The 21,493-nt window shown below is 38.5% G+C and overlaps 2 protein-coding genes across 4 annotated transcripts; one reads left to right on the forward strand and one right to left on the reverse strand.

Moving 5' to 3' along the window:
- Nucleotides 1-3,068: 3,068 nt before the first annotated feature.
- On the forward strand, nt 3,069-10,007 carry nr1d1 (nuclear receptor subfamily 1, group d, member 1). The gene is made up of 8 exons (XM_084425679.1): nt 3,069-3,440; nt 6,610-6,927; nt 7,013-7,101; nt 7,209-7,353; nt 7,618-8,333; nt 8,426-8,611; nt 8,724-8,934; nt 9,532-10,007. The coding sequence occupies exons 1-8, from the start codon at nt 3,389-3,391 to the stop codon at nt 9,726-9,728; spliced, it is 1,914 nt and encodes a 637-aa protein (XP_084281805.1). The 5' UTR covers nt 3,069-3,388; the 3' UTR covers nt 9,729-10,007.
- Nucleotides 10,008-12,066: 2,059 nt separating this feature from the next.
- Nucleotides 12,067-21,029, reverse strand: LOC311283761 (uncharacterized protein). Of its 3 annotated transcripts, none has more exons than XM_084398452.1 (10): nt 20,918-20,972; nt 20,122-20,218; nt 19,480-19,603; nt 19,238-19,395; nt 18,965-19,021; nt 18,706-18,848; nt 18,131-18,296; nt 15,716-15,855; nt 13,298-13,460; nt 12,067-12,454 (listed from the first exon to the last, which is right to left on the reverse strand). In XM_084398452.1, the coding sequence occupies exons 1-10, from the start codon at nt 20,938-20,940 to the stop codon at nt 12,389-12,391; spliced, it is 1,137 nt and encodes a 378-aa protein (XP_084254578.1). In that variant the 5' UTR covers nt 20,941-20,972; the 3' UTR covers nt 12,067-12,388. The 3 variants fall into 3 exon arrangements, with proteins under 3 accessions (XP_084254578.1, XP_084254580.1, XP_084254579.1); XM_084398454.1 differs by having other exon boundaries at nt 12,088-12,454; nt 20,959-21,029; XM_084398453.1 differs by having other exon boundaries at nt 12,088-12,454; nt 20,446-20,919.
- Nucleotides 21,030-21,493: the final 464 nt, after the last annotated feature.

Here is a 21,493-nt window from a genome sequence, read left to right on the forward strand (position 1 = left end):
TCTTGTATAACTCATAAAAAAGTTGAAAATTGCTTAACTTATTTTGATAAGTTAAAGCAATGTAAAAACATGTTGTCATAACTTATTGATCATCATATTGTTTTACAGTGTAGGCTAGATGTGGTACAGTAAATAGGCTAAATAAGACAAATTGTAGGTTACAGATCCATTGCTTTGCTATATGATACAATCATTATAGGCCTGCATGTTCATGACTTCATAAAAGCCAAAATCATGATACAACATTTTAAACTGCAGCTAAATCTTTAATTCTGCTGTATTCAAATGCAGTTGGGATCATGCTCAATCAGTTATGGCTTTAAACATTTCAGTTGGGCGTGATATAACTTCAAAAATAAAATAAAACTTTTAAGATAACTTCAAAATTGTACTCAAAATAACTCAATGTTAATTCACATTTCATTATGGGCACAGCCTAAACTCGAAGTTCACACAAAAACAATGTTATTGATATAAGATTTAGACTATTAGCTGGTATCAGGTCAGTTTATTTATATTTTTTTTAAATCTAGTAGCACTGACCAAGATACAACAGACCTGCTGGTCGGAATATGGTACACCGGTACGTTCCATGTGAGTTGTGTGTGCGCGCGCGGGCACGGTGCGCGGACGGAGTGGTTTTGCATGTGAACTCGGCGACTTGTAAAACTCAGTGGTGTCTTTGCTGTGAGACGCGGGAGTCTGCGTGCGCAGCTTTAAGTCCACTCATGCGATTTAGTAGTGCGCGCGCCCGGTCTCATGGTGTTTGGTGCAGTAACGTGATGTGCAAACGTGACGAAAACGGCATCATCTCGCCTTTGCAGTGGCACTGTTATTATCCTATCTTCGTGATATATACAACCACCACAAATATTCCGAAAATTACCATAAAGCTATGGTCCAAAAATAGAAGCAACAGGCGTGGTCAGTTCACTACATCAGGCAACTCTTGGTGCAAACAGCTCTTCGCCACACCTATCTGTTTATGTTTTCCACTTGCTGCGTTGTTTGTCACGTGCAGTGTCACGCAGTGGTGTTATACAGGTGAGAATGATTAATCATACCTGCAATAATGCGCCCGAGAGATTCACGTGAATGCAACAAGTGGCTCGTGCAGTGCCATAAGTGAAGTTACGGATGCGACTCGGCTTATTGCTGCGAAATGGTCTATTTTTAAGTAGCACGATTTTATTCTAAGACACGTGCCTGCCGGAGCCCCGAAAAGAGGATAATGGCCTTCCAAAAGCTGGTCAGTTTTTCTCTAGGGGAGACGCTCTATCTGGGACACAGTGAGAACTTATTTTGGGGGTGAATCGTTGTTTTTGAAAATAAACTTAAAATAGCCTCAAAAGCTGAAAAAGCACAGGAAGTGCCAAAATAAATCTTCTAAATACGACTTTAGACATTATGATCGATCGTGAATCGTAAACGTGGTGAGCACAAGTTAATAATTAGGCTATAGTATATATACATTATACAGATAATGAGTGTGAGAGAGTAGTTTACCCTACTTACCTAAAACTCAATGGTTTAAAAGCGCAATTGTCCGTATATGTCCATATGTGTCCACATTTAATTGGTCTCCAGTTAAAATGTTATTCCAGCGTGCCACTCTGTTCCCAGTGTCACCTTCAGTACCTGTTTGAACAGAAACAGAAGTGCGTAAAAGCATATTTTACGCAGAGAAAGCATGTCGCCAAAAACAATATAATCATCTCAGATTTCATGTTTTGACAATTATGAAAATAAATACTTTTGTCACGATAATATTAGGTCCCTTTTCTGATATTTCTATGTGTGACAGAGGCAAAAAAAAGTATCCAATAAGAAAACTGCAGTCAGATCATAACCAGATCCTGGGGCCCTCCTCATCTGAGGCATTATTCCACTTTCTACTTCTGTAATTAGATGTCCCGGATATACTGTATCTTTATTAACTCTATAGTCTTTGCTTATATGGAATATATAGCAATCAAAATACTTTTCAACAATCAATATACTGATAACTCAAAATACTTTTTTTGCATGGGTGGTAACACCGAGGAATTTTCGTATGCCAAATATTAAGATAACATGAGACGTTTAAAAAAAAGTTATAAATGCAGTTGAGTAGCTATACTTTGTCAGAGTATAGTTTTATTTTGGGAAACTTTTACTTCACTAGCCTACATTCCAAAGCATGTCGTACTTTTTACTGCATTTCATAAAACAAAACAAAAACAACAACACATAGTTCCTCGTTATTTCGAAATCACCACCCTCTCCGAGAAGCAAGAGCCGAATTCATGAATGCGTTGATTCTTTTCATTATTTCCTGGTTGGTTCACACATCACACTGAACTATTCATTTGACATGTCTGGAAAATAAAAAGTTAGCCTATTTGCAGATCAATACAAATTAAATGTCTGCACTAATCTTTCTTATTAGTGTTGACTAATGCTGGCTAAATAAATTATAAACATTGTTAATCGATCAGCATGTAATACAAGTACATAGCCTACTCTTACTGGAGTAATAACGTATCTGTACTTTTACTGATGTGTCTAAACTGTTTTAATTATTCTTATTTCTTTTTATTATTTTAATTTCTTCTATGTAAAGCACTTTGAATTGCCATTGTGTATGAAATGTGCTATATAAATAAACTTGCCTTGCCTTGCCTTGCCTTATTCCATCCAACACTGAAATTTTGTCATGAATTATTGCATTGTCTGAGTAGTGGGAGCAAAGATCTTGAGACAGACAAGAGACTGACACATTCTAAGTACAAGAAGTTTAAATCCCTTAAACTGAAACCTTCTCCTTATACAAAAACACTTTCACGCGTAAAACGCAAGCAGAAACAGTAATACAATCAATTCCTCTTGACATCAGGCGATTTCAAACTCTTTAACTTGAGGCAGGCACGTGCGCGGGGAGTTTTAAAATTCGTACCGAAATGTTTTCTGGAGAAAGTGTGTCACTGGGCCACGAGGTTTTCGCCAAGGTCACATGGACACATTTCGAGCCTCGTGCAGCGGCGGTGAAGTGGGTGCGCCTGCGCTCGTCTCATCCAAGCATGCTCCTTAGAACGAGGCAGTCTAAGCAAAACCGGGCCGACTTGACAGAACAGTTCAGAGCGACACAGATTGGGCGAGTGACAGGACAGGCGCAGGCTTATGATACATTTTCCTTAAATGATCCACATTTCACTGATGTCTTTGCGCAGCCTTTAACATCTTTTATCAGCATATAGCAGACGCGCACCTATTTTATGCGATTTAAGGAAAGCCATTATTGGCAGTTATGACTTTATCGTAAAGAAGAACTGAGAAGAAAAACAGAAGTGCATCTAAAGAGAGTGCATCTCCACTCTGGGTATCGCATTGGAGATTGTCAAAAACTTGCATGACTTTACTGGACCTCAACATGACGACAGCAGTAGACACAAACAACACAGGTAAGACTCTCTGGATGCTTTAAGAATCAGTCTGGTTCAGCGATTTGTTTCACCTCTCTGCTTAATCATTATCAACTTGCATGTTCATACATTTGTTGCATTATACGAACCCACAAACTAAATGTAGGCTATAATCATTGCTTAGTGCGGTGAAACGTCACAGCTATCTATAGGCTATAATATTTCTTTCTGCCGGACTTGACAGTAAATCGACGTATCAGGGCTCGCCAAATTATCTCGTTTTTAGATTGCATGGTTCTGAAACAAATAATCACGAAGGTATGTTTAATGACATGAAACATATTTCGAATGTGTAGATATTTAATTATTCCTTGATAAAAGTGTCCTTCATATGTGTGAGACGACTGTTTAGGTATGCGTAATTTCTAGCGTGAGAAAAGTTATAGAATAGATATAGATATAGATATAGATAGAATGTAAATGTCAGACGAAGGCAGGGACATCTCGGGTTAAGACACTAGTGTTCTCGTGAATTTCGGGGAACTAGGTCATAACTGAAAAGTCAGGTGTACGGATATCCCTGTGATGCAGGCGAGCGTCGAATATCCTCACTCGATTCACATGGACCGCCGAGCCTAGCCATGTGCTTTTTGTTTTCATTCTTCTCTCTCCGCCTACAGCTATTGGTAAGCGTAGTCGCTCATTACATAATTCCGCCTTGCGATGCGTGTCTGCCCTCCAAGAGCGAACTCGTGTGTGACGCTGCAGTGTGAGCCATGTGCGCGCTGCGATTGGCCCGGAGAGTGAGACGCGGGGGTGGGCATCACGTTAACAACGTGTTCACTTCAAAACTGGGACATGAAATTGATCCAGTTTAACATAACAGTCCCCCCCCCTGCTCTGACACGAATACGTCACAAAATATCCCCGTGACTGCCTATTTCCTCGAATTAGCCTAGTGTTTAAATATCTTTATTAGATTTAATTATCTTTGATTATTAACAGAATATTATGGCTAACTTTTGTTTATGATACAACAAAGAGGAAAATGTGTCAGCGTATTTTTTTATTGGTTTTATATGTCGCTATGATTCGGATGTTTCGTCTCTAATCCAGATTAATTTAATCCATGATTCGAAGACGTTCGATAAAATGCTGTTAAACGTCTGACTGCAATTTCTTACTTATTACGGTTCTGGAATGCTCGATTGTGATTGGTCAGTCGTTCATTCAGAAGTCAAATATTCATTGATAATGACTGTTGCCCATAGCAACACTAATATGTGCTTATCCTACATAACTGCACTTGCGTTCTTTTTCTATATATATATATATATATATATATATATATATATATATATATATATATATATATATATATATATATCACAAATAGTAACAATTTATAATAATTCATCGCTGTGTTGGAAGGGGTGGGGGGAAATTCCGGTTCGAATCTTACCTCTCATCCTTTACCTGTCGTAAATTCACTGCAACGCCCAGTTTTGAACTTAAGAGACAAATATAATGAACCCAATGTAAACACTGACAGCAGTATTAATGTAGAGCAAAAAAAAGCTTGCTCATTGCATGTAGGCGTGAATGAATGGTGAAGCGTTTAAAAAAGCGGCGCGGGTGTGTTTTGAGAGGCGTGCCTAATGAACGGAGTCTCGTTGAAGGGCTGTCCTTGTGTGGCGCACGTGGAGGGGAGGCGTGCTCCCCCAATAATACGCCTGAACAGCTCACACGCGCCCCTGTTGTGCTTACACAAGTATTTCCTTTGACAGGCGTTTAGGAAAGTCTTAAGTGTTTTGATTCAAAAACAATTAGGAGCCAGAGGAAGCACGTTTTTGAACACAAGCAGGGTGAAGATCCAAAACCACTGTTGCCATGTTACTATAACAGAAACATCCACAATGAACTCACTAAGTTAAAGTCTAAAACAGTCCAGTGGATCTAATCTAATTTAATTTGTGACAGGAGCGTTTCCATGTTGTTGCTCCACCTGACACAGTGACTTGTTGAACTTTTGTGCAAGTGCACTCTTGTTATGTAACTTCTAATTGGTTTGCCTTTGACATTTAAAATACTGCAAACTTGCAAAACACTTTGATAACCATAACTTAACACTAAAATAAGAGCACTTTACGGAGTGCTTAACTCTTGCATTGTCAATACAAGATCTTGACCAAAAATTGATACACCTCTTTCTGGAAATAGAGGTGCATACATTTTTGGTCAAGATCTAGCATTGACAATGCAAGAGTCAAGCACTCTGTAAAGTCTCCACCAGGCACATCCCAAAGACTTTAACTGAAATAAAGGTCTGGACTCAGAGGTGCTTTCATTCTTTCACAGTTTGAACCTGATGAATCTTGACATTGTCATCATGGAATATGGCCATAATGTGTCTTCCAACATGTGGTTTCCTAAAATGTAGTTTCCATCAAGTGCAGTGATTTGGTGTGCAGGAGGAAACAGTAAAACATGAGCGATGGAACGGAGTTTAACTTCAGGGGACCAAAGGTTAGGAAAGGCAGGAAGTATTGGACTCTAGGGAATAGTATACAAGGCAATGCCAATGTGTAAACTCTAACACACTGCACAGTTCTTCAAGAGCAAAGTTGACTAATCTTATCTGATCTGAGCTGATGATTTAAACTAATGAGCTGGATATAAGTCGAACAAAAACAGAGTTGTAAATGTTATTTATCAATGCACATGTCTGGGCATGTGCAACCAACACATCATGCAGAGTTGTGCATTTGATACACAGAAATGTCATGAGTCAAATGTGGCTGGCTCACATCGTTTACTGGTGCCAGTGAAACTATAAACCACAAAAAAAGGCCCTCTGAGACACAAGCTCAGGAAAAAAGGGAGTGGCCGCTGGAATTTTTTTATGTCCCCATCCAGTTTACAATAACAATTCCTAGAAAGTATCCCTATTTTCCACCAGGACAGATTCTCTCAGCTTCCTTATTTCCTCAGCACCATCTGTTTCAGTGAAACTCCATGTGTAATGGAGAGAAGTATTTATGGGAACATTTTTATGAGGATGTACCCACAAGACTGTTTTAGGGAGGAGAAAAAAATACCTGAGAACATTTTCAACTCCCTCTCGGTGGGCCTCTCTCACTTTTTGTTTTCGCACTGTGCAGCGAACAGGGAGCAATCTAGTAAGTGCGCTTTTCTTTTTCATCGCCAGGTGGGGTGATATCATACATCGGCTCGTGTGGAGGCTCTCCCAACCGCACCAGCCCCGTGTCCATGTACAGTGAGAATTCCAACAGCAGCCTGCAGTCCTTTACGCAACCCTGCTTTGGCTCTTCATTCCCACCATCCCCCAATGGATCCCATGATTCCTCACGGATGTACACCAGCAGCAGCAGCAGCAGCAGCAGCAGCTCGAGTTCTGGATCAGGAGAGGAGGGAAGCTCATCATGCTCTGGTGGATCCCCAAGACGCCGTGATGATGTTGGAAATGCACGCAATTCACCCAACAAATCAGTTGCCACCCTTACTAGTAAGTGATAAGAACCATGCTTTACCTGATCAATGGACAGTACGGTGTCCAGGAGAACGACTATAACATCTGACTTTCCTTCCAGAGCTGAATGGAATGGTATTGCTGTGCAAAGTGTGTGGCGATGTGGCTTCTGGTTTTCACTATGGGGTCCATGCCTGTGAGGGCTGCAAGGTAAGAAAATAGTATCTGTTTACATACACAAAACTTTAAGAAACATTGCACTTTTAATTAGAGCTTTTGTTTAAACAAAAAATTTACATTATCTGCATGGTCCACAGGGATTCTTTCGACGCAGCATCCAGCAGAACATCCAGTACAAAAAGTGCCTGAAGAATGAAACTTGTACCATTATGAGGATCAACCGGAACCGGTGCCAGCAGTGCCGTTTCAAAAAGTGTCTGTCCGTGGGAATGTCCCGAGACGGTGAGTATCTAGACAACCAAGCTTGGAGAAATACAGAAAAGTTTAGGGATGCACTGATATTAATTCTGACTGTTATTACATTTTTAAATGGGTGGAAATGAGCATATCCAATTTCAGCAGATATCGATAAATTAAAAAATATAAAATAAACGCCCAATATCAGATATAGTACCAATACTTCCTACATCCCGTGAAAGGTTTCTAAATAGAACATTGGTGTACATACATCAATATGACATTTTCTGTACTTTCTTTAACCCCCAGCTGTTCGTTTTGGTCGTATCCCGAAACGCGAGAAGCAGCGTATGCTGGCCGAGATGCAGAACGCCATGAACAACATGGTGAACAACCAGCTTCAGAATGAATTCCAGCTGGCGAGCATCACATCAAACACCCCCTGCTCTTCTTCGTCCCCATCCACCACTTCCTCATCTCCTTGCCCAGGCCTTACAGTGGGGCCGCAACCCCAGCCCCCCGCAGTGGCCGTAGAACCAACCTCATCCCCCCCGGCCCCAACAACCCCATCGGTGCAACCGGCTCAGAGCCCCCCACCTCTTACCTCTTCTCCACCACTGTGCTCCAGCCCAGGTGTTGACAAAACCATCGCCGCCATAACCCAGGCACACCGCGAGACCTTCGTCTACGCTCATGATAAGTTAGGTTCAGCGCTGCTGCCTCACAACGGCGAGCTGGACAACCGAAGCAGCAACCGCTGCATGGCTGGATACCACCTCAATGGCCACAACACCATCTACCACCATGATAATAATGTCGCTCATCATTGCAACAACTTCGAGATGCCACCAGAAAACGGCCTCCATTTTCAAGCCTCCCAAGCACCTGGACAACATCAACAGCACAATAACAACGGCCAGCGATCTCCAAACAGTAACCTCTACGCCGTAAGCCACAGTCAAGAGTTAAACAGCAGCTCACAGGGTCAGAACTGTCCGTGGAAAAAACGCAAGGAGATTCTGCTGGTAAGACCTTTGGTATTCTAACGATATGTTCTTCTTAGTACCAAGTAAAGAAGTCTTGGACTTTTGATTTTGAACGGATTTCTTTTTTCCAGGCTTGTCCAATGAACATGCATCCTTACTCGGACCCTAACAAAACACCCCAGGAAATTTGGGAAGACTTCTCTCTTAGCTTCACCCCAGCGGTGCGAGAGGTGGTGGAGTTCGCCAAACACATCCCAGGGTTTAGCACTCTATCCCAAAACGACCAGGTCACTTTGCTGAAGGCCGGAACATTTGAGGTAAGTCAATGGTATTTAATTTAAAACATCAGACTTTCGTCAAATATAAAAAAGGCCACAATGCCAAATTAGGTTTTACTAAGTATGTTTTATTTTTGAATCTCTCCTGCAGGTCCTCATGGTACGCTTCTCCTCGCTGTTTAACGTAAAAGAGAAGACTGTTACGTTCATCTCAGGCGCCACCTACAGATTGGAGGCCCTGAAAAGCATGGGCATGGGTGATTTGCTGGGAACCATGTTTGACTTCAGTGAGAAACTCAACGCATTAGAGCTCTCAGCAGAAGAACTGGGACTCTTCACTGCAGTGGTGCTGGTTTCTGCAGGTAGGTTGCATATTAGTGTTAAAGGGATAATTCACTCAAATGAAAATTCTGTCATCATTTACCCAACCTTACGTTGTTTCAAACAAATTAGACTTCACTTAATCTTATAATGAAAAATTAAGATATTTTTAATGAAACCTGAGAGGTTTCACTCCCTCTACTGGAAGTCCAGGTAGAAGATCCAAAAAGGTCATGAAGGTGTTATAAAACTAATCCATAGGAATCAAGCTGTGAAGAGATATGATCACTTCATATTATGATGATTTATCTTTATTAAGTTTTGGTTAAACTTGCACTGCATGACTTGCTTTTTTCTGTGTGAAAGAAAATGTTTTGAAAGATTGTTTATACAATGAAAGTCAATGGTGCCCAAAACAACATCGGACCCCATTGTCTTTCACTGTATGAACATAAACACTGAGACGTTTTTAAAAACATCTTGCACAGAAGAAAGAAATGCATAATCGATGACTGAATTTTCATTTTGGGGTCAACCATCCCTTTCATGGCTTGACACTACATATATATCATATAGTAAGTACGTTAGTTTGATCCACTACTTAATTTGGTCTCTCATCGTTTGTTTCTGTTGTACAGACCGTTCTGGGATTGAAAATGTGAATTCAGTGGAGATGCTTCAGGAAAGTCTAATCCGGGCTCTCCGAACCCTCGTCAGCAAGAGCGCCCCTTGCGACGCCTCCCGATTCACCAAGCTGCTACTCAAACTTCCTGACCTGCGCACGCTGAATAACATGCACTCGGAGAAACTGCTCTCTTTCCGCATTGACGTCTAAGGTTGCAAACCACTGCCATGAGAAGCCAGTTAAAGTGGGCCACCGCTGGTTGATTGCAAGACAAAAAAAAAAAAAAAGGGTACAAACATTAGAACCCGTTCCAAGAGAACAAACCAGAAAACAAACCAATGCATTTGGCACTTAAAAGGACTTGATGACACATTTGAAGGGATGCTTTGGTGTCTAATGACCGGTCAGTAGCCTTTATGGCTAGCTAACCATAGGGCAGTTAAAAGGGTCTTTGAGATGTCATTGCTTACTTGAAATGGGTGGTAATAATGAAACAGACAAAAACACTCACATTCAGACTGCATCTGCATAGGGAACAAGTGCAAAATGTCTCTTGCAAGGCTTCACCAGCCAGGCCAGAAGGATCTCCAGGCCACTTCCAGAGAGGAGACGACAGCAGCAGATCAGAGCGTCTCCTCATACCCAGGCCTGGGTTCCTGCTACACCCACACTCAGAGATGAAATAATCATAGCTATGATGCAAATGAAAAGCTATACATGGTATGAACCTTCATGCATATTCACATCCCTGTGACACTGTAAAATATTTGTAAATATGATATACATACTTTAAATGTTTTCAAATGTATAATATATATTTTTTTGTAAAGTTCACATGCTCAACGCAGATGATATATAAATATATGAGCACAGACATATAAGTAGAGTGTATGCATATTATAGAACTTCCGACATGTATTTCAATTGTCTTTTACTTCATAAAGCCATTTTATGAAACAGTGCTGCGTGTTGTCTTTTTTCAAGAAGAAAAATCTAATTTGTGTCGAATAAATCTTGGTGTACCTGTGTGCTGAAAACATTATTGTAAAAGAATAAAAATGTCTAAAAACAAATGAAATGATATAATATATAAATTATATATACAGTATTTATATAGAATATAAAGTATATATATACATAGTAATAAGTTGCTTTTCAGTGTCAAGAGAGTAATACACAGAATGTATCAGTTCTGTCCTCAATAGTACATTTAAAGGCAGTGTCCTCTAGTGGGAGCTGGTGTGTGAACAAACATAGAAGACAGGAAATTATGGCAATTATTTTCCATAAGTGCTGCAATTGAGTAGGACAGTTGAGATCTCTGACAACAGGTAATTAAATTAGTACAATATATGCTGTTCAAAAGTTTGGGGTTAGTAGGACTTTTAAAAAATAAATTAATACATTTATTCAGCAAGGATGCATTAAATGAATCAAAAGGGACAGTAAAGACATTTATAATGTTAAGATTTCCATTTCACATAAATGCTGTTCTTTTGAACTTCCCATTCAAAGAATCCTGGAAAAAGTATAATGGTTTCAACAAAAATATTAAGCAGCACAACTGTTTTCAACATTAATTTGGATTAATGATGCTCAAAATTCAGCTTTGACATCACAGGAATAACAGACGATGGAATTAAAGTCGCTAAAGCATCTAAAAGTCCTTGCAAATGGTTATTATATTATTAAAATATTTACTTATAGTAAATCAACACAGGTAAGTAGAAAATGATAAGCAAGTGGGAAAAAATACAATATCTACCTCATTCATTGTAAATATAAATCAACGTAGTACACTGACGTGAATTAAATGTAACAATAAATCATATTTTTAACATATGAAAGAATATGGAAATAATGAGGGGAAAATATGGTTCACCTAGCTATGCAAGCAAATACCACTGACAAGATCTTTGTCATTATTTGCCTAGACCCGTCTTAGTTTTCCCTGTTAGACATGGAATCTGATCTACAAAGCACAGAATAGAGTCCAGGCCCCATCTCATTACAGACAGCAGAATGAGCAGAGAATATGTGGAGTGCTCTCCACACACATGGACCCAAAACTGGGTCATTGTGCCCTCATAATCAGTTTCACAGCTCCCTATTGGCCAAATCCAGAACAAACCTCACATCTGATTTGGCCAATAAGAGCAGCTCCTGTTGTGTAGCACCAGAGGGCGGATAACTGGTACAGAAAGTGGAGTCATGCTCTAAGTGCCAAGTAGAGTATATCAGAATAACCATGAAAAAAAAAAAAAAGACTGAATTTGATCTGGTTTCATAACAAGCTCGGGGGTGGCCAGAGGCCAACGTGATAGGAGCTTTACATGTCTGAGGTGGAAATGTGCGACACTTTAAAAGTATCCAACTCTGTGTAGTAAAAAAGGGAGGATTAAATATCCAGGCAGCAGAACAACAAACCTGAGTCTAACCTGTTACCTAACCTGTTATGTCAGACGACAGCATATGGAACGTGCATGTGGTGCTACTTGCATAAAGTGCTGCCCTCTAGTGTTAAAAACAAGAGTAGAAGTGCAAAAGTCAAAACTAGATGCCATTTAATACATTTTAGATTCATTTTATTTAAAAGATCAATCCTTTGATACGGGTGAAGAGCAATTTTATACAAAATACTTATAAAAGTATTGACAGTCTGGGTTGGTTAGATAAAGACTGAAAGCACTTTATAACTCACAATACGTACACAGACAATACAAACATTCGTTTATATATCAACAAAGCAACTAGAACTGTACAATGCAGAGAGTGTGCGTGTTATGTAATAGACTCGGACTCAGGACATGACATACGTGGTGGCGATCTGCCTTTCTGAGTCAGGGCAGGAGTACATTTTGACGTTCACATCAGATGTTCGGATTGGAGGAGAGAAACTCAAGCCACTCTGTCAGGACAGGATGTTGCTCTGCGGGCTGAAAAGAGTCACTTATGAATAAACAACTCAGAAATGAATTAGGAAAAAACATGTTGCAAGGATATTAGTGGATTTACCAGTTCATGCTTGGGAGACACATTTTGAAAATGCAATTTATACATACAATGACTTCAATGCATCTCTTCTATGATGAGCAAATTATATATTAAAGTCTATTTTGATATTGTTTGGGGGAGCATAAAGTAAAAAAAAAAATCTCAGGATGAATTGTTCTGATATCACAATAAAACTACAATAAAATAATCATTTCAAAAAAATTCTACAACACGGTTAAATTAAGGAAATTAATATAAACAACATTAAGTAGATCGGTGCAATTTTACACTTATTTATTTGGGAAATAATTATTAATTTTACAAAGCATGGCTAGTTCAGGTTGTAAAATGTCATGTGGTGCGACTCCCCAAAACTGTAATGATATCAATGAATTAAAAATTCATGATATTGAAAAAAAAATATATATATATATATATATATATATATATATATATATATAATACACTTGAAACCCTTAAAAAAAAAAAAAACAAGTGTGCAATCAAACGCTTTCAAAGTGTAAGGAAAATGTTACGCTAGATGGTGGTCATTAAATTTAAACAACAGTTTTTCAAAACCATATCAAGCCAACATGAACACAAAGAGTACACTTCTAAGAACATGGCACAATATCTATAAAGTTTGAATATGGTGCAAACATAAGGTCACTATGCAGCAAAAAGCAATGACATAGATATTTGAATATCTTGATGCTTTGCATCGCAATTATTAAAAAACAACATGGATCAGCAAATTAAAACCAAACCTTTTCACTCTTCCTTACCTGTAGATTGGTGATATCAAACAGATTGCCGTCTTTTCTCACAGACAGGAGAGTAGCTCGACCGTGTGATGGGTAACCCTCCTCAACCCTCAGGTGACATACGGTGGTCGCAGTCTTGAGAAAGATCAGAAGCTTTTCAGCAGGACACCAATCAATCGCAAACCTGATGAAACAAATGTAAAATTGCAAATGAGCCACAGGGAGTAAAATTATTCATCATGTAAGACGAGTTTCCCCTTTTATTGCTGTAAAGTAGTAATGCTGAGTTCCGGTGTTATGTAAGGGTGGTTTCACTGCAGGGGTTCAGGCTGCAGGACTGCCGAATGACTAAAGAAACATTATCAGCAAGATGGTAGAAAAATTTACATTTCTTGTCTATTACCACCCACTGCTACTTATACCAACAATGGAAATAAGTGCAGGTATAATAGCAAAATATGTGGGAGAGCATTGCTATAGTTTGACGATACTGTATTGCAGTAGATAGCACATTAATGTTAAGAGCAAATCAAAGCTATTTAAAACTTTTGTAATTTGAAAGGGTTTTGTAAGTAAAAATTGGGTTTAACGACAATATCTGGTTATGGTTACACTTAAAATAGATGTATGAGATGATTAAATATTATACCATTAATCATACCCAGCATTTATGCAGAATGAGAGAGAGAGAGAGAGAGAGAGAGAGAGAGAGAGAGAGAGAGAGAGAGAGAGAGAGAGAGAGAGAGAGAGAGAGAGAGAGAGAGAGAGAGAGAGAGAGAGAGAGAGAGAGAGAGAGAGAACGAGAGAACTAGAAGAGTACACTTCTAACTGAGAGAGACTAGAAGAGCCACAAGACTAAAGCTAGAGCAAGAGATCCAAAGAGCAGGCCCCAAGAAAAGAGGACCTAGAAGAAGAGCCAGGGCAAGTTACAATCTTCCTTTATCCCTTCCTTGACCATGTGACTGAAACCCAAATGTGAGACATTCAAACTGACCAATCAGAAGATGACAACTTCCCCCACATACTAAAGGTGTGACAATTAGCAGACCCTCGATGTAAACACATCTTGGCCTACAGGGCTTGATCACTGTCAGCACCTCTTTGCCTTTAGGAATTCCAAATGGACCCTGGAGGGGGTTGGAATGGGCAAGCAAAAGTCTTTGTTGATTTTCATCCTTACAGTTGTTACCTTAAATTAGAACATTCCGCAGCAGCTGAGAGATTCAATAAAACCAAAAATAATCATAAATCTGAGCAAAGGTCGCGCTAACCGAATATTTTCCATCATTGACTGAATGTTTTTAGCGGTGACAAAAAAATCTGAAGGCTGTCTATCGTTTTGGCAGATTACACTGAGGGTGATCTATTGTAACTTGTTACTGTAACTCCCACCCTGCGAGTGCGCTCCAGTGTGGCAGCAGAGGGTGGGTTCAGCCTCTAGAACAAAATTAAAACTGCTGCGAGAAGTCGTCTGTCTGAGGCAAAGATGAAAAATCTAACGACAATTGCCTCTGTATCAGTCAACCTTGATACGTTTTATTACACACAGGAGAGCACCCAATTTAAGTCGATGTGGACCATGAGGAAGATATGAGTTCAGGCAGATACAGACACTATCAGGCAAGTCGACTGAGTTTAGGTCAGTTCATTTCAATCGTAATTGTATTTTGTAATATTGCACAGTTCATATTAGCCAGTTCAGGCACAAAAGCTTGTGTTTTAAGGCCCGTTCACACCAAGAACGATAACTATAAAGATAACTATATTAGCGTCCACACCAGCGGATGACATAGCGCACAAGCTTGTTACAGCAGGATGGATTCTGATTGGCTGTCAATGTTTTTATCGTTTATCAGCTGGATAAAATCCTTCTGAAAGTGATTCCAATGATATCTTTCTCTGTGCCGTTATCGTTATAGCTGTGGTGTGGACTATTTATTATTAAGAACGATTTTAAAACTAGGCAATATCTTTATCGTTATCATCCTTGGAGTGAACGGGACTTTAGTGGCACTCCGCTGTCAAACAAACATTCATCTGCTTCCTGTGGTGTTGAGCATGAAAAGTGACTCACATGTATAATCTAGCCTATATGCTTGTCCTGTCAGTTCATGATTAAAAATGAAAATGTGAACAAAAACAAAAACAAAAGCTATTAAACATCTTATCATTAAAATATGAAAATAAAATGACGGGTAATAATAGATTATGACAGAGTTTTTACGACCCTGTTCGTCAAATAGTTTATCAGTATTAGGACACTTGTATTTTGAGCGAAATTTTTCAAAACATGCTGAATAAAGACAAGACTATGCAGCTGTCACACATTTCACAGTGTGGAATCATTTTGAGGATGAGTTGTATGATGTCTTGGGGTTTTTATGAACCTTCTTCTTTATCAGCGTTTGATATGATTGAATATACTTTAAGAAAATGTACCTGGAGTGAAGAGCCTGAATCTCAGACAGCATCTCTCCTTGACTTATGTACCGCTCCATCACTTCCACAAGGGCGGCGCTCACTTGCCTAAGCGGGCCGTTCATCGCCTCCTCTACCAGGCCAGCGGTTCCCTGAAACACCTACAGACAGGAAAGAGGTACAGTCACAATAACATAATGAAACAAAATGAAAACCAGGTAAAACTTAAAATAAATGTAGTTCTAGAGGAATATTAGCTCTAAACACTGACAAAAAGATTTAATCATAATTTTATTACCACCATATGATCATTACCATTCAAAAGTTTTTCATTAGTTATCTCAAACAGTAACAATAAATGTTAACATCTTTCTTGATTATTGTTAAAAAAATTTTTAACAATAATTACTTAAATACAATCTTGGTGAATAAAAGCCTTAAATTGCCACAAAAAAAAAAAGGTTTTAGTATTGTACTGTACATTTGCAATTTTTTTTACAGCAGTACAAATTCTACAACCCCAAATCAGAAAAAGTTGGGACACTGTACAAATTGTGAGTAAAAAAGGAATGGAATAATTTACAAATCTCATAAACATATTTTATTCACAATAGAATATAACATATCAAATGTTGAAAGTGAGACATTTTGAAATGTCATGCCAAATATTGGCTCATTTTGGATTTCATGAGAGCTACACATTCCAAAAAAGTTGGGACAGGTAGCAAAAAGAGGCCGGAAAAGTTAAATGTACATATAAGGAACAGCTGGAGGACCAATTTGCAACTTATTAGGTCAATTGGCAACATGATTGGGTATAAAAGAGCCTCTCAGAGTGGCAGTGTCTCTCAGAAGTCAAGATGGGCAGAGGATCACCAATTCCCCCAATGCTGCGGCGAAAAATAGTGGAGCAATATCAGAAAGGAGTTTCTCAGAGAAAAATTGCAAAGAGTTTGAAGTTATCATCATCTACAGTGCATAATATCATCCAAAGATTCAGAGAATCTGGAACAATCTCTGTGTGTAAGGGTCAAGGCCGGAAAACCATACCGGATGCCCGTGATCTTCGGGCCCTTAGACGGCACTGCATCACATACAGGAATGCTACTGTAATGGAAATCACAACATGGGCTAAGGAATACTTCAAGAAAACATTGTCGGTGAACACAATCCACCGTGCCATTCGCCGTTGCCAGCTAAAACTCTATAGGTCAAAAAAGAAGCCATATCTAAACAGGATCTAGAAGAGAGGCGTTTTCTCTGGCTCAAGGCTATTAAAAATGGACTGTGGCAAAGTGGAAAACTGTTCTGTGGTCAGGCGAATCAAAATTTGAAGTTCTTTTTGGAAAACTGGGACGCCATGTCATCCAGACTAAAGAGGACAAGGAACAACCCAAGTTGTTATCAGCGCTCAGTTCAGAAGCCTGCATCTCTGATGGTATGGGGTTGCATGAGTGCGTGTGGCATGGGCAGCTTACACATCTGGAAAGGCACCATCAATGCTGAAAGGTATATCCAGTTCTAGAACAACATATGCTCCCATCCAGACGTCGTCTCTTTCAGGGAAGACCTTGCATTTTCCAACATGACAATGCCAGACCATATACTGCATCAATTACAATATATCATGGCTGCGTAGAAGGAGGATCCGGGTACTGAAATGGCCAGCCTGCAGTCCAGATCTTTCACCCATAGAAACATTTGGTGCATCATAAAGAGGAAGATGCAACAAAGAAGACCTAAGACAGTTGAGCAACTAGAAGCCTGTATTAGACAAGAATGGGACAACATTCCTATTCCTAAACTTGAGCAACTTGTCTCCTCAGTCCCCAGACGTTTGCAGACTGTTATAAAAAGAAGAGGGGATGCCACACAGTGGTAAACATGGCCTTGTCCCGACTTTGAGATGTGTTGATGCCATGAAATTTAAAATCAACTTATTTTTCCCTTAAAATGATACAGTTTCTCAGTTTAAACATTTGATATGTCATCTAGGTTGTATTTTGAATAAAATAGTGAAATTTGAAACTTCCACATCATTGCATTCTGTTTTTATTCACAATTTGTACAGTGTCCCAACTTTTGCTGATTTGGGGTTGTAGTATATTCATAATGCGAGTAAAAAGTTTGAATTGAATCTCAAATTTCTATATTGTGTGTGTGTGTGTGTGTGTGTGTGTGTGTATGCGTGTGTATGTATGTATGTGTACACATACATTTTTACTTTCGAACTTTTACACATTTATAATGATATATTAACTAGAACAAGAATACAAAAAAAAGTATCTTCTGAACTACGTATGAGTGCATGAACAAAGTCTATATGTTTTATGATAAGAAGCATGTTCCCCTTTTGAAATCAGGCAGCTCATCCCTTAATTCACATTTCTCCACTCTCAGCATAATTTAAGAGAAATGTTTGCTGAGACACAGTACCTGAAGTTGGAACTTGTCACAGGCTGTCATGGTGACGGAGACACGCAGAGGTTCAAGTGATTTTTCGACAGCACGAGGCAAGAGCTCAAGGCACAGCTCAGAGGGACTGACTGAGAGCAGCCTATACTGCATATTTCTCTGGGTCAATGTGGCCAAGGTTTGCAGCCTGAGGGACAAAGAAAATAAAATGAAGAAAAAGGGGAGTTTATTGTGATTATACATATACATATATATATATATATATATATATATATATATATATATATATATATATATATATATATATATATATATATATATATATATATATACACATACATACATACATATATATATATATATATATATATATATATATATATATATATATATATATATATAACTTCAGTGTAATCAGTAACAACAATCTTTAGAATCTTTGATACATTTAAAAAGAACATAATTTAATCGAAATAGACACCTTTTTGATCAATTTATTGCTGATTTGATCATTCTTGCTGAATAATAGTAATACATTTCTGTAATAAAAAAAACTGACCCCAACCTGTTCAACAGTAGTGTATATACAGACTCACTTGTCTCTTAATAGAGTCCAGTCACTAATTCGAGCCTGCTGTCTTTCAAACTCATCCTTGAGCTTAGACAGATGCACATCACACACATTCAAGGCGTTCTGGGCTGCCTGGAGGGAATCTTCCAGCTGAAAACTGATTTGTTTCTGTGCGTGAGAGAAAGGAATGAAAATTTAATCAATTTGATTCAACCAGTTTGTCCCACAGCTTATTATTATTATTGGAGCCAAACCAAGAAGTATAAAGTAAATGGATGTCTTACCTCAGCTCTCTGATTCTGCTTAGCTGTGATTCTTTCCTTCTCTTTGCACTCGTCCTTCTGAACGAGAACGAGATTTAATGTACAATACAACTGTATGAGAATGCAAGTATGAAGCTCCATGTATAGCTGCATAAAACCACATCATAAAAGGGCAACAACAATCAGCCAAAACAATTGCTTTTTATCAGATTAATCTAAAACATAAATCAAATTAGTTTGATAAATCTGATAAAAAGCCATTTTTCTTCATGTACCAGAAAGAAGCCGGATTACCTTTATCTGCAGAGTGGACAGTAGAGTCTCCAGTTTCTGCCGTTTACTCTGAAGCTCTTCCATGCGGACCTGGAAAGCACTGATCAGCCCTTCCACCTCCTGAACTCTCTCTTGATATTCTGCTTTTAAAGCCTTCCATGCAGAACGAGCTTCATTACCTGTGCACCCAAATCAAGGCATCATTTCACTGCTTTGTTTAGCAATGAACAGTCATGTACAAAAATCCATGATGTGTGAGTTACCTGGGTTTTGGGGACATGGCTCATTCAGCAGCTGATCCACTGACTCCAGACCTGCCAGCAGCTGGATCATGTCATACAACACACACAGCTGCCTGAATATATGCTTCTGTTTTCGCCTGCAGTCCTACGCACAGAAACAAATGCCTTAAAGTCGGCATGAAACGCAAGTTGCGGCAGTCTTTTCGTCCTTGTTGTGATGTATATGCGAGTGATAAGGCAAGAAAACAAGAAAAATGTAAGGTGAGACTTGATTTTGTCCATCTGGAATTGATTGGATGGTTGTAGTTTATTGCTGTGATGTCATGTGAGTGACAGGTTGCCCCGCCCTCACGCCAGTAAACACCTCATCAGAGAAAAGAGATGTCATTGCAAGAGGAAGAGGAAGTTGTTTTGATTAAAGATTCCAGGGGCAGATGAATTTAACAAAATAGTGATGTGCATGAGTAAATCATTTATAATAAATCCTGCAATATTCCATTAAAAAGAAAAGAAAATAATTGTCTATACTGATTTCATGGTGACTTTAAAACATCTATATTACATAATTTGAAGGAAATCCTATATTATTGTTTCATAATAGTGTGTTTTTAAAGGGACATGGTTGTTATAAACTGCAGTTACATAACAAAACTCAAAATGTACCATCAAATAAGGAGCCATAATTTCTCCTTCTCCTGTTTCCTGCAGTTCGGTGGTGTTCCATGATTTCAAGAAGGAAGGGTCAGTCCTTTCCAGAAGTCTGAAATCAGAGACTATTATTTAGTGTTTATTTATTCATATACTCTGTCTTTAAAAACTACCATGGTAAAAAAAAAAGAAGGCTTTCAGAATCTTCAGATCACCCTCTGATATGCATGAATTAGTAAATCCCAAAGGAAACTTTAAAACAAAATGAAAACAATCCCTGTAACGTATACAATTGTCAATTAACTGAAGTGGATATGCATTTAGGGTTGTCACACTCACGTGCACATCTATTGTCTTACATAATGAAGGAAATTATTTAATTCGTCAAATGACCATGTGAAAGTTCCTCAGTGTATTTCAAATAAGTGACGTAACGTTAGCCAGAATTTACGCTGTCACAAACATAGATGATTTATACAGAGTTAGGAGAACGGGTGGTTTGGATGCAACACCAATCCCTGAATGGTTAACAGTGATTTAAACATGCACGTAATAACGGCAGCGGCTAATAATACTAAGTAAACGACCAACGTTTCACTGTAACAAAAATACCTCAAAACTACAATTACAACGGTGACTTTGTAAGAAAGACACATTTTCAGGCCTTTGTACTTTCACCACACACATAAAAAACATTTTCAAGTGAACCCTTGATTCTTATAGCATCAGCGTAATTGAAAAAAGCTTAAAACACCGAAACATTAGTTCTAATAAACGCCGTTTCCCTTATAGTTTTTTAGATAATACTTACGCTTCGCCTCTCACCGTCGCCATTTGTGTTTTGAAACTTACCCGCCTAACGCTGATTGGTCAGAACTGCGAGGCCTTCGTCACAAACGTCAACCAATCATTGTCCATGAATGAAACAAGTGCTTGAATTTACCATAGATATGTATGTGCTATATATCTATGGAATGTACAGCCAAAAAACAATACATGATTAGTGTATTTTACAATATATTCATAACATGAAATAAATATTTTTCATTTTGTACATTATATTTAATCTATTTGTTTTAATAATCAGTAAAAAAAAAACGTTGTGTTACGTCTTTTGGATTGATTTAGCCTATTTAAATGAAAGACTTTAAGAAATACAATTGTAATGCTTATGCCAATATGTAGAATATATCAAAAGCGTTGTCATTTAGTAGCTAAAGAAAGTTAAGCAGTTCTATTTCAGTTGCTCATCATTACGATTTTTTAGCTGAATAAAACTTGAAAAATGTATAGGCTTAAATGTATAGATGCTGGACAAAAATGTATACCCTTTAAATAATGAATTTTACTCCACGATTAAACCGGGGGAGAGCACATTTCCGTTATT

The sequence above is a fragment of the Rutilus rutilus genome, assembly GCF_951802725.1.
Source record: "Rutilus rutilus genome assembly, chromosome: 1".
NCBI classification, from domain to species: Eukaryota; Metazoa; Chordata; class Actinopteri; order Cypriniformes; family Leuciscidae; genus Rutilus; species Rutilus rutilus.

What these genes read in the sequence shown, in the direction of transcription:
- nr1d1 (XM_084425679.1), top strand. Translation starts at nt 3,389, where the DNA reads ATGACTTTACTGGACCTCAACATGACGACAGCAGTAGACACAAACAAC. An exon ending in CGTGGGAATGTCCCGAGACG is followed by an intron (nt 7,354 to 7,617) that starts GTGAGTATCTAG and finishes TTTAACCCCCAG; the next exon opens with CTGTTCGTTTTGGTCGTATC. An exon ending in AGTGGTGCTGGTTTCTGCAG is followed by an intron (nt 8,935 to 9,531) that starts GTAGGTTGCATA and finishes TCTGTTGTACAG; the next exon opens with ACCGTTCTGGGATTGAAAAT.
- LOC311283761 (XM_084398452.1), bottom strand. Translation starts at nt 20,940, where the DNA reads ATGGCGACGGTGAGAGGCGAAGC. An exon ending in GCGACGGTGAGAGGCGAAGC is followed by an intron (nt 20,219 to 20,917) that starts GTAAGTATTATC and finishes CTCTGATTTCAG; the next exon opens with ACTTCTGGAAAGGACTGACC. An exon ending in GTGACAAGTTCCAACTTCAG is followed by an intron (nt 15,856 to 18,130) that starts GTACTGTGTCTC and finishes TCCTGTCTGTAG; the next exon opens with GTGTTTCAGGGAACCGCTGG.